The sequence below is a fragment of the Lampetra fluviatilis genome, chromosome 13 (genome assembly GCF_964198595.1).
Source record: "Lampetra fluviatilis chromosome 13, kcLamFluv1.1, whole genome shotgun sequence".
Taxonomy (NCBI): domain Eukaryota; kingdom Metazoa; phylum Chordata; class Hyperoartia; order Petromyzontiformes; family Petromyzontidae; genus Lampetra; species Lampetra fluviatilis.
Genome location: NC_136287.1, coordinates 11,866,779 through 11,878,853, shown reverse-complemented (window position 1 = coordinate 11,878,853; position 12,075 = coordinate 11,866,779). Strand labels below are relative to the sequence as shown.

The 12,075-nt window shown below is 48.7% G+C and overlaps 1 protein-coding gene across 1 annotated transcript in view; it reads left to right on the top strand.

The window, feature by feature from the left end:
* LOC144935547 (neogenin-like) overlaps positions 1 to 12,075 on the top strand; it is a 171,069-nt gene that overhangs the window by 64,290 nt on the left and 94,704 nt on the right. Inside the window, 2 exon segments of the mRNA XM_078862307.1 lie at positions 3,150 to 3,428; positions 9,126 to 9,276. Of these exon segments, the coding sequence (XP_078718433.1) occupies positions 3,150 to 3,428; positions 9,126 to 9,276 (430 nt within the window).

The window sequence follows — 12,075 nt, the reverse complement described above, 5'->3', positions numbered from 1 at the left end:
CAGTGTTTCAGCCACTGTGCAGCCGCTCCCTTCGCTCGCTCGCACGCGAGCACGCACACACACCCCCACATTAAAGTGTCTTTCATATGCGTTAGAGACTCTCTTAATGGGTGAAAGCTCTGTGGGTATGATGGCATTGGAATGTCGTCTCAGATACGCCTTTATTGTCAGATCGTAGACATGGCTTTTCATCCGACTGGACTCCATGCTCTGACTGTATGTTTTACACTCGCCTAACCTCTAAACGCAGGGCGCAAAAAAAACACAATGATGCTTGCAAAACCTAGGTCCTTTATTCAAGTACCTGAAAGAATAACACGAGGGAAGCTCAGACTTTGATCACCCGTGCCTAAAGTGGAAGCTCCTCGCCGTTTAAAACTGCCAGGGCATATGCACCACGCGATTCCCGGCGGCGCATTATGCCCCACGGTGTAGAACGTGACCCACGGTGTAGAACGTGACCCACGGTGTAGAACGTGACCCACGGTGTAGAACGTGACCCACGGTGTAGAACGTGACCCACGGTGTAGAACGTGACCCACGGTATAGAACGTGACCCACGATGTAGAACGTGACCCACGGTGTAGAACGTGACTTACGTGTAGAACGTGACCTACGGTGTAGAACGTGACCTACGGTGTAGAACGTGACCCACGGTGTAGAACGTGTCCCACGTGTAGAACATGACCTACATGTAGAACGTGACCCACGGTGTAGAACGTGACCTATGGTGCATGACGTGCTGCTGGATTCAATGCCACAGCTGAGGTTGTTTAAACTCACACATATCCACCCCATCTCAAACTCTGGTGTTTTTTTGTTGTTGCTAAAGCTATGCTTTATTTCGAAATGACTGTTTAATATGGCTATGCGGCCAGGCATTAAAAATATGTTTATATTGTCATTGAATGGAATAGTTTTTTTGTTGCAATGTTAACGAAAAAAAGAAAATGCCCGTGTGTTTTTGGAGATTGTTGCTTTTCATCTTTCTTATTTTGAGCGGACACTTTAATGGCTTCAATCGTTTGCGTACATTGTAAGAGGGAAAACAACATTCTTAAAGGTAGCATTTTCATTATAAACCAGAAAACCCTTCCAACTAACCTTCATCCTTGGGAGGCTGAAAAGGTCTGTAGTCGTGTCAACACTTTCTATCGGGGCGTGTCATCTTGGATGCCCTCTTACTTGCACTGGGAAACAAAACTGCTCATTTACGTTCGTGGCACGGTAACCCGACCGGCTTGCGGCCGAGAGAAGCGGCGGCTTATTTTGAAAGCCCACTGCTTGTTTACGACGCGGCGAGCCATGGAAACTTTTGCCCGTCTCGTCTCGGCAGACGTAGCTGCCCTTTGTTAGATGACGCAGTCTCGGCGAGGAGACCCGCGGGGCGATTGCGGTGAGGTTGGGTGGTGCGTCTTCGTCGTCGTCACCGCAGCGGCGCAGGCTCGGGCACGCAACAAGGCCGAGGGGTTTTACGGGCCCGCTGGGGCAGGACGGGACACGGAATTGGTTTACGACTCTCTGCCCGTGCAATTATATAACTATTTAAAATCACAAAGAAACCCTTCTCCGCTCAAACTTGCTTGAGAGAGTGCTCGCATCGTTTGGTTGACCTGAGCCAGCAGCGTGGATTCCCGCACTCTCACGGTGGGAGCCCTGATATTGTCTGATCTTGAAAGCTAAGGAGAGTTAATCCTGGATAATGCTTGGATGAGCGACCATCATGCATAACGCTGGTTGCTATTGGCTGCTGTGGGGCTACGCTGTACGCAGCCGATGGAACTATCTAAAAATGCATTGTTGTCCTGTACTGTGCTTCCATGTATATGCTGCCCACTTTCACCAACCTGCTCTGACCAGAATGTGGAGTTTGGTCAAATAACCACCAATACCTTTACGGTGGGGATTGACAAAAAGGATGGATATCTACAGGGTGGGAGCTATTTTAAGACCATGGAGGGTTGATGTTTTGAGTTTATGATCTTCCAATTATGAGCAATTATGAGTTCTGGCACCGGATAATTTAACAGCTTTAATAATGCATAACTGCAATGTGGAAAAATATTACATGCCACGCGTTTGCCACTTGGATAATATATGACGACAACATAGATCCACGGTGATTATGCTGTTGATGGGTTGTTGGTGAGTGGAGTGCTGGTATAGAGCTCATCCCAACTTCCACTGTAAAATTTCAAGTCTCATATGAACATATTTTTATATGCGTAGGCGTATATACACAGCTGTCGATGTCGCTGTTTGCTGATATGAATGCATCGTGTTTACTCGAGGCGTGCACACGCACACCGCACACACGTGACCCCACACAAGCATATGCGAAGGCGAGTGCGCCGCGGTTTTACCTGGCAGGCTGCAGGAAAAAGTGCTGTTGTCCAGCACTTCTTAAGACTGGCACCATGCTGTGGCCGGACTCAGAGCCATCCCTGGGGTACAGGGCGAATCGGGGCGATTGCCCCGGGCCCCGCGCTTTGGGGGAGGCTCCGCGCTTTGACGTCACCGTGTCAGATATAATACTTTTGGTTGAGTTTGAAGGTGTCGGTGGCCAGCACGGCGTGATTTGTCCCAGGCCCCGCACCCCCCAATGGACGGCTACTGCTGATGCTCTAAAAGTATACCACGTATCCGATTTGAGGATGCATTGACTCAGTAGAGGTCTAGGAAGTGGACGGATACAATGTGCCACTGATGTGGCACCCAGGAGCACTGAGTTCGCGCTTTTGTCCGCAGAGTGTCTGTGCTCGTACGGATTGTGCTTTGTGCCGGGCTCTCGTTCAAAAAGTGAAAGACACATCTACGAGAGAGAACCAGGGTAACCCGTGCAGAGTAGGGGGAGAACTTAACAAACTCGACACAGAAAGGCGCCCCGACTCAGCAATCGAACCCAGACCTGGCCACGAGCCTCGGGCGTTACCACCGCACTGCCACCACCCTGCAGCCCCCAACGGTCAAGTGCCCTTGCCTTGTCGTGTTCAGTTTGTTGTCCTTCCCCGCACTTACGATTAGCACGGCTGGCCACGTGCGGTGCGAAATAACAAGTTCTCGACATACGCACACACAGCACAGTCAATCCGTTGTCGTTGTCCCACTCCCAACCCCTGGCGCTGCCGCTGCCGCCCTCGCGACCGCAGGAGTTCCCCGCGTCACGGTGCAGCCCGAGCCGGTGTCGGCGCACGTGGGCGACGCCGCTGTCCTCTCCTGCGAGGTCGGGGGCGAGCCGATGCCCGGCGTGCGGTGGCAGAAGGACCGGGCGAACCTGACGCTCGACGGGCGCCGGCTGGTGCTTCTGGCCGGCGGGGCGCTGCTGGTGGAGCACGTGGAGGCGGGCGACGCCGGCGTTTACCGCTGCGTGGCCGAAAACATCGCCAGCTCGCGGGCCAGCGACGAGGCCGAACTCGAGGTCCTAGCCGGTACGTCGCCCACCGACCCCCCCCCCCCCAGCGTTGTCGTCGTCCCAGATGCTTAAGCCCAAGGCCTGCTGTGTTTGTGCCGCTTATGGTAAAGATAAAAGGCAAAGGTGCGGCCCTGAAATGTCTCGCTCACGCCACTGCTGGCGGGAAAGGGCCTCCACTCGAGCGAGCTCTAGTGAAGGCCTCTAGAGAGTATTTTTGCCTACTCTTCCACGCTGGTCAGACGTCTTGTAAGGGGTGGTAGTATCCTAAGTTTATCCTGCCATACGCAGCCTGCCAGTCGACTAACTGTGGTGTACGGGTTTGTACTGCGGGGTCCACAGAGACGCTGGGGATTTAAGAAACCCGGCCATTGTTTCAACTGCCGTGCCGGGTAGATGGAATCAAACCACTAACCTGTGGGATTGCAAGTCCAGTGTGCTAACTAATCATGACACCACGGCATACTCCCCCCCCCCCCCCCGCTGCTGACCACGGAGGTGGTATCATCTATGTCAGGGGTGCCGCCGCTAACAATGTTTTCTATTCTTGCGTCCGTACGGCAAGAATAGAAACGTAGGAATAGAAACGCTGTGACCTTCGCATGGAAAGCACGGGCGAGTGTGGCATTCCATGAACCGGGACACAAATTGGGACATTTCATGGGAAGGAGAGTCTCCCGCATTATCGGAGGGGAGGAGACCTACATGCAAACACATTTCCTGGAATGACAGCTGCAAACTGACAAATACCAGGAGTTTCAATGTCCTGGGAAGATTTACATATTTCCCAGAAGATCTACTTCTGATCAAACCTAGTGTCGTGCACTCCGATTGGCACCTCCGATTAGCACGCTTGGCTACGTATGGCGCGAAAGATGTTCAACATACGCACATTCATTTTCATTTTGTTCAGTTTCATTTATTTGGTATAGCCCTGTGAGCCATTCGGCTCTTGAATCGGGTGCAACCGCAACAAACAAAAACATGGACATGAAACATCTTACATACGTCCTGTGAGTGCAAAGGGGCGTGCCTGCAAGTTGCCCGAGCGTGGGCGACCGGCTCTCATTATTTGTGGGTGTTCTCCAGGGTTTCCAGTTTTTTTTTTTTTGCCCCTGTCACGCATCTGAGACGCTCAAATTTGGGATAAACAAATTGAGGGCCACATCGCAAATGCCTGCTACGGGAAGATAACATTGAGGTGAGCGCTGCCACTTTGAATGGACACTGAAATTTGGAGACACTGACTTTTTTCAAAATCGTCTTCTTATGATTGAAACCAGTTCACTTTGGTCACTATCATTAAGTGGCAGAACAAGAGGAGGGGGGGGGGGGGTCATAATCTAATTGTATGCAGATAATGTTTATAGGTTTGTGATGACTGAGGCAGAAATTACTGTCTTGGAGACTTCCAGTGTCAAGTGTAGCAGATTAAATTGCTTGTATAACACACACACCAATAATCTGCATGCATCTTGCGATAATTCAAATAACAATGGGCAACCCAATATCACCATCGCAGAAAACAATCTCGAGCATCCACTTCTGTATTGACACTTTACCGTGGTACTTTCACCTCAGCTATCCCTGTTTTATTCCAATCCAACTCGCATACCACATGTTCTCTTATTTGATTACTTTGCCATTTCTCCTTGGCTGTCTTCTCCCTCTGTGCTGTCAGTCTGTCACTGAAGTTGTCTCTTACTTGTCATCATGTCTAATTACATTTCTTGTCCAGGCCCAACTTGGTCATTCATAACAGTGAGTGAGATGTCTGTTGTCTCCTCATAATATTATGGTTACTTTTTTTTCCTCAATCAATAATTTGTACGTGTTTAGCTCTTGTGGTATTTTAGACAAGCATTTGTATACATTCTAACACACATCCTCCTGTACAAAGTAGTAGCGTAAACCTTGAAAGTCCCCCGGGTGTAGTAATTGCCGTGCAACAAAGCGGATGTTCACACGTTGTTAGTTATTCCATCGGCAGCTGTTGTGTGGTGGGGTAAAGTGTGGTTGCTCCCACCCCGTTCGAGGTGTTTGGCCAGGGTGGAAGAGTAGGCCCATTGTCCTCTAGAACAGGTGTCCCCAACCCCTGGGTCGCGGACTGGTACCGGTCCACGGCCTGTTAGGAACCGGGCCGCACAGCAGGAGGCGAGCGGTGAGTCCGCGCGTGGCTCGCCCCCATCGTTTTATTCACCACTTGCACCCGCGCCTCTTTCCCGCACTGCGCACTTGTCTCAGTCACAGTTTTGGTGAGCCCACGAGCTGCTAACCCCTAGTAGCTAAAACGAGTAAAAAACAAACGTCACTGGAGAGCTTCTTTGAAAAGGGGGAAAGACCCAATGATGACCCCCCCCCACCCCCCCGGTCCGTGAATAAATGTCTTCCACGAAACCGGTCCCTGGTGCCAAAAAAGGTTGGGGACCGCTGCTCTAGAACGTCTCTCGACAGCTGTCTATAGTGGAAGTTCTTCTGATAGCAGTGGTATGAGCACGCAATTGCAGGGCTGCGCCTTCACCTTCGCAAGACTGATGCTCATCGCACGCCACCGTCTCAGAATGTTTACAATCGCACGAGTGCGAGCGTGGTGAATCTTGCGCACTTCCCATCATTGGACCGTTAACACGCGGCAACCGGCGCCTTCGTGGGTGCGTCGCCAGCGTGAGAACACCGACGCGCTAATCCAGCGTTCGCATTCTTTGTAACTCCCCGAGTCGTCTTTAAAGTTTTTTTGGGAAACGCACCTGTCGGACCGTTTTGTTTAATTTCATCTCAAAGCCCGCGTCATACAATTTACATTTTCATTATGCATTTCCCATTGCCGAGGAGTCTCGGGGGATCGTACACCGCTGCTGGGTGATTTTGTCACCGTTGAGTTTGTGGGGGAAGACACAGCGGCTTATTCTCTCCTGGTCTTCTCGTGGCTCTCCTCCCCTCCCTGCATCGGGCAGAATAATTTGTCTCAAATGCGCCGTTCCGCAGGAAAATGTATCAGGCAGCCGTGGCATTACACTGTGATTCCCTCCACCTGCGTGCGTATTGTTCAGTTAATCAGCGCTCCACGTGTGCGTATAGGCCAGGGGAATGGCGTAGTGGTACCCGAGTTCGATTCCTACTCACGGCCGCTCATATCCGAACTGGTCCTAGGCCTCTCCTAGGTCCACTCTGCTTTCATTGAGTCTCCGGCGCAGTGCGTAAACATCGGCACTGGAAAGACAAAGGTGGTCGGGCGTGGGCATGGCCACCCCGACCCCCTCGTGCACTGTGCCCACCTTCACATGTGTTCGCTAAAAGCACTTGCCCGATCTGCGTGTGTAGGCTGTACGGGGAACCTTTGTCTCTCTCTTGGAGCAGTGGCACAATGGTGATTGCACTGCAGAAGAAACTGGCAATATGAATTAAATTCCAGGCCATGGATAACATCAGTGTCGAGTAGTATTTTACCTGTCACCAGTGCTATGTTGTTCAACTTCGTTTTTAATGATCGCTCGGTGCAATGTGTGAACAGCAGCACTGGGGAAGACAAAGGCAGCCAGGCGTAGTGCCTGTCCCACCGTCTACACAGGCATTAATAGATCATCTCTGGCCACACTCGTCCATGCAGTCTTTAAGAGTAAACAAGGGGTCATTATCTTTGTGTGTGTGCAATTGAGTGTGGTGTTGGTCACATGACCCATTCATGTGCAATGCCACGTTTGATGGGTGCTAGCTAATGGCACTTGCCCCAGCAAGGCTAAAGAGGAGGGAACTTTTTCGTCTTGGTTCTTTCGGTAAAGTCACGTAGAAGGGAAATAATAAAATAATAAAAAGAAAATATTATAATTAAATAATTCTCACGACGTTTCGGCCACAATGCAAGCAGCCATCCTCAGGTGAAGACCAGGTCTGTCGGGGAGACAGCGTCTGAATGACGCTGTCTCCCCGACAGACCTTCACCTGAGGACGGCTGCTTGCGTTGTGGCCGAAACGTCGTGAGAATTATTTTATTATTATGTTTTATTATTATTGTATTATTTCCCTTCTACGTGACTTTACCGAAAGAACCAAGAAGATGAATCCCTGCAGTCACGAAAGCTTTAAATCGAAATTTAGGAGGGAACTTTGTTTTGCGTGCGTAAGCGTCGTGGTTAGCACACTGCTCTGGTCTCTTGGCAACTCAATGCAATTCCTGGCTAATGGACGTGGTGGGCTGAGCCTCGCCTAGGTCAACTCAGCCTAATATGAGCACCTTGTGCAGTGCATGGTGCCAAATACATCACCCCCACGTGTACCCTGCTGGCCTTAATAGGAACTCACTAACAGCACTTGACTTGATGGTTTATTTTGCGTAAATGTACAGCCAGGGGAACTCATGAATAACAAAGCGTCGTCACGATTATTGCCGCCTGGCTTTCATCCCGCCTGTTTGCTGTGCTTAAAAACACACGTGTTTTAAAGATAAAAGTGTGTTTACATTACCATCGTTTTTAAATCCCTGTAGCAACTATGTCTTTTTCTCCTTCTTCGGAAAAAACCCCTTAATCTATCATTCATGACAAATTCCAGAGAGCATTGAATAAAACAACACATTGACATGTTTTCACGACGACGTACCAAGCACATGCAGAGCAGACTTGCGGAAGCACGTGACTTGGTACTTAACAAGCGATTGGGCAGTTACACCAACGCTGGGAGCTTGTGTTGGACATGAATCATTCTGCATAGCATGGCCAAACTTAAATCCAGGACACTGCTTGAATTTGGAATTGCCTCCTATCGTCTCGTTTCCCAAGTTCTTATAGCATTGCTTGTTTGAAGAGTTACGTTAACGCTTACCTTTTACGCCTTCATGAGCGCTGTTTGTTACTGGCTGCTTTGCATTTTTGGGCCTTAATGCCCCTGTTCAGCAAGCGTGAAAGACTTGCCCACTTAGTGTTTAATTGTAGCAACAGATACATGAAGTGGTAGATGTCCTGCATCGATTCATATGAAAGGAATGAAGTACAACATCATTGTGGGCATGATCATAGCAGTACAGTAGCACCGGCTAACTATACCGTTGATTCCTCATCATGGGTAAACTTAGTACACAATTGTTTTTCAAATAATACTGGTGATGATGATGGTGGTGGTGGTGGTAATGTGGTGTTGGATTATAGGATTATCTGGTCCGGTGGCTCAGCTGTAGAGTGAGCATTTCACAATTTGAAGGGTTGTGACTTTAAATCCTGAATGGAGGTTTACGTGGCTCATCATCGCTCTGGAATCATTTACAATTGGCACCAATTTGTGGAGGAAGTCAACGGCAGTTATCCTATTGGCATTCGACTCACCGTAGAAATGGGAACTTCCCATCACTGCCTACTACGGTACCTAGGAAGGCCCCTCATGAACCTGGAAACTGCCGGCTAAAAAGGCTCTCGGCACCCCAGGCCTGGTTGCTACCAAGTTGCATGACACGACATGGACAGATTGTTTTATGACGTGACATGTGACCGCATCTGGTGATGGTGTCCCCTGGAAATCACTGTTGAGGAAGGCGACGGAAGACCGCTCCCAGCGAATGCTATTGCAGGTTTACAGCTCAACATAAAAAACTCCGTATGCACTCAGCCAGGCGGGGGAGAGAGGGGGTGACGACGCTCCCACGGTGGCTTCGGCGGTTGCCTGTGTCGCTCGTGACGTGGGGAACCCTCGTGAAATGTTGCTGTGCGCGTGTGTGTGCGGCGTGCAGAGTCGAGCGTCCCGCGGAAGCCCGTGTTTCTGCGCCACGCCAGCGACGTGACGGTGCGGGCGGGATCGGGCGCCACCCTGGACTGCGCCGTCAGCGGCCACCCGCGTCCCAGCTTGCGCTGGCTCAAGGAAGGTCACCCCGTCCGGGAAAGGTAGCAAGCGCGCTCCTCGGAGCCACGCCGTCTCGCGGTTCGCCGATCGCGGTGCACGCGTGATAGTGGCCCGAGGGGGGGGGGGGGCGGGGCGGTGGTTATGAGTGCGTGACTCGCAATAAAGTCCCGGCTGAGGTTTGGCTTGCTCTGTCATCCCTGCTCGGCAGTTTTTTTTTAATGAGTGGCCCTTTCTCGAGAGTTGACAGAGGTTGTCTTGTCCACTTGGCGCCACGGTGGCTAGGAGATGTTTACTCCCTCGCCTGGTATACAGGAAGCCGTGGGCTTGATCCCGACCCTGACGACTGTATATTTGGACTTTGGTCTCTCTCTCCCAGTGGCCGTGTGGATTTTTCTCTGGGTCCTCCAGTTGTTCCCTCCACATTAAGAATCAACATGTTTTTAGAGCGTTTGGCTGCTATAAATTTCCACGTGATAAGCCACATCGTTGAGCTATCATTTGTGGTGGCCAGGTCGCTTCTGAAATAGAGCTATGTATCTCAGTGGGCCTTAGCCGGTAAAATAAAAATAGTTTAGTTTAGACTGGTAACACGAATGTTTGTTTCACAGGCGGTGCTACTGATTTCTTCCCTAATTATCGCTCACTTTGAGTGTTTCCTATATTCTCCGAAGGACGGGTTTTCTCCAGATACTCCTGTTTCCTCTACCCTGAAGAATACTCCTTCATGCAATTGGCCAAACATCCGAATGCAGCATCCTGCTGAAAAACAGTTGTGAGGCTCAGTCAGGCTTTCCTCCAATTGAACAAAGGGAATTATTTGTATTATGTTAACAGGAAGATGCTTTGACATGTTGACTTTATTCATAAATATGCTTGCTTACATCTTCATTTGCATTCTAATTAGATGTAATTAACAGCTGACAATTCGTTTTAAGTGTTTAGTTTTACTCTGCTGAAAATCGTATTTGCGCCACAGAGCGTGTAATGCATGGCGCTTGGCTATTACATTGGGCTGCTTATGCAAGTGGAAACCAATGCAGGGGTTGTGATGTGTTACAAATGCCACGAGGATACACCGATTCAGAAGGTGGTTAAATGACACTTTATTCTGGCAATTGCACAAACCTAGTGGATATCGATCTTGACTTGAAGCTTTCGTGGCTGCAGCAATCCATACTCTTTGGTACTTTCGGTAAAGTCACGTGGGTAGAAAAATAAATGATAAATCACGACGTTTCGATCGCAACACGAGCAATCGTCGTCAGGTGGAAAGATCCCGCAGTAGAACTGAATATCATTTGTTCGTATCAATTACTGTACACATGATTAATGAGGCAACAGATTCCAACATTTGCATCCTTTGTTGACGCCTGCTAAAACCCAACAATACGTTTTTATTTTATTCACAAAGGCAGTTGCTGCGATTGATGAATCTCACAGGAAACAGAGAAGTGTACATCGCACTGTCGAATTCGAGCCACATATACACAGTAGCGAAAGCGAAATTACGATTGGCAAATTTGTCAAGGGGGCTTTTTCACCCCAGCTGATTTTAAAAATGACCTTAGTTGTAGACAAAACTGATTTTTTTTCCATACAGAACGCTGACGGCAGGTGCTACAAAGTGTCACTGTAATTGCGTTAAAGTGGCCTGTGGGTGACGGTGATTGGAATTGAAAAATTGTTACAGACATTGAGAAATTATTTCGTTATATTTTTTTGGGAATAAGCTATAGGTTATATTTTCACGAATGCTATACGCCCCCCACCACCACCACCAGCGTGAGCGGCTGATAACGTATTCTGGACATCCTGGCCTATCTAAAGAATCCTCAATCAATGCTGAATCTTCATAATAAAGATGTTTTGGGTAAGATCGCGTAAGTATGTGTCGGAACCCGCCACCACTCGACGCAGCCAGTAAGCTTTGTCACGTAACAAAAGGTGCCAATTAATTACTGCTTCAGCCCGCCGGTGTGTTGGAGAGTAAATACACACCATTTACAATTTGAGTATTACGACGTTTCGCTGGTAATTACATCCGGCATCATTGGCGATTTGCCAGAAACGTCGTACTCAAATTGTAAATGTTGTGTATTTACTCTCCAACACACTGGCCGGCTGAAATAGTAACTAATTTGCACATTTTATTCACGTGACAAATCCCTTACTGACTGTGTCGGGTGGTGGTGGCATGTTAAGATACATTTATACCTACGCGATCTAACCCAAAAAACCTAGATTATGAATCAGAATCAGAATCGGAAACGGTTTTAATCGCCATGTAAGTTTGCACAAACGAGGAATTCACTATGGCGGGACGGTGCATACATTGAACAAGTGGGAATCTTAACTTATATAAAAGGTATACACTCTAACTATACTAACGTTACAAAGTATAAGTAATACTAAAGGGCTAAAATCTTTAAAATTATGAATAATATCGATCGCAAAAACCTACGTGTTAAAATGCTCACTCTTTTTCATGCATCATCTATCTGATATGATCAAATGACCCAGAATGTGCTCAGTCCTTCCAGATCTTGGAAGCTGAGCAGCGTTGAACCTGGTTAGCTTTTGGAGGGGAAATTCGGGTATTTAATCCTTGGGCTCCGAGGTTTTATTATCATTCGGGACTGCATGGTTGAATGTAACTTCATCGTGTGTGGGTCATGCTGTTTGTGAGGCTGGCACAGTTGCTTTGTTTAACCTAAGAGTTACCACCCATATTTATTTAGAATTTACGTCATTTTATTCAGAAGCTGCTCGACTTATTTTTACAGCCGCTTGAGCCACTTTGACTGTTATTTACTTAAATTTCATGATATTTATCCTTCACC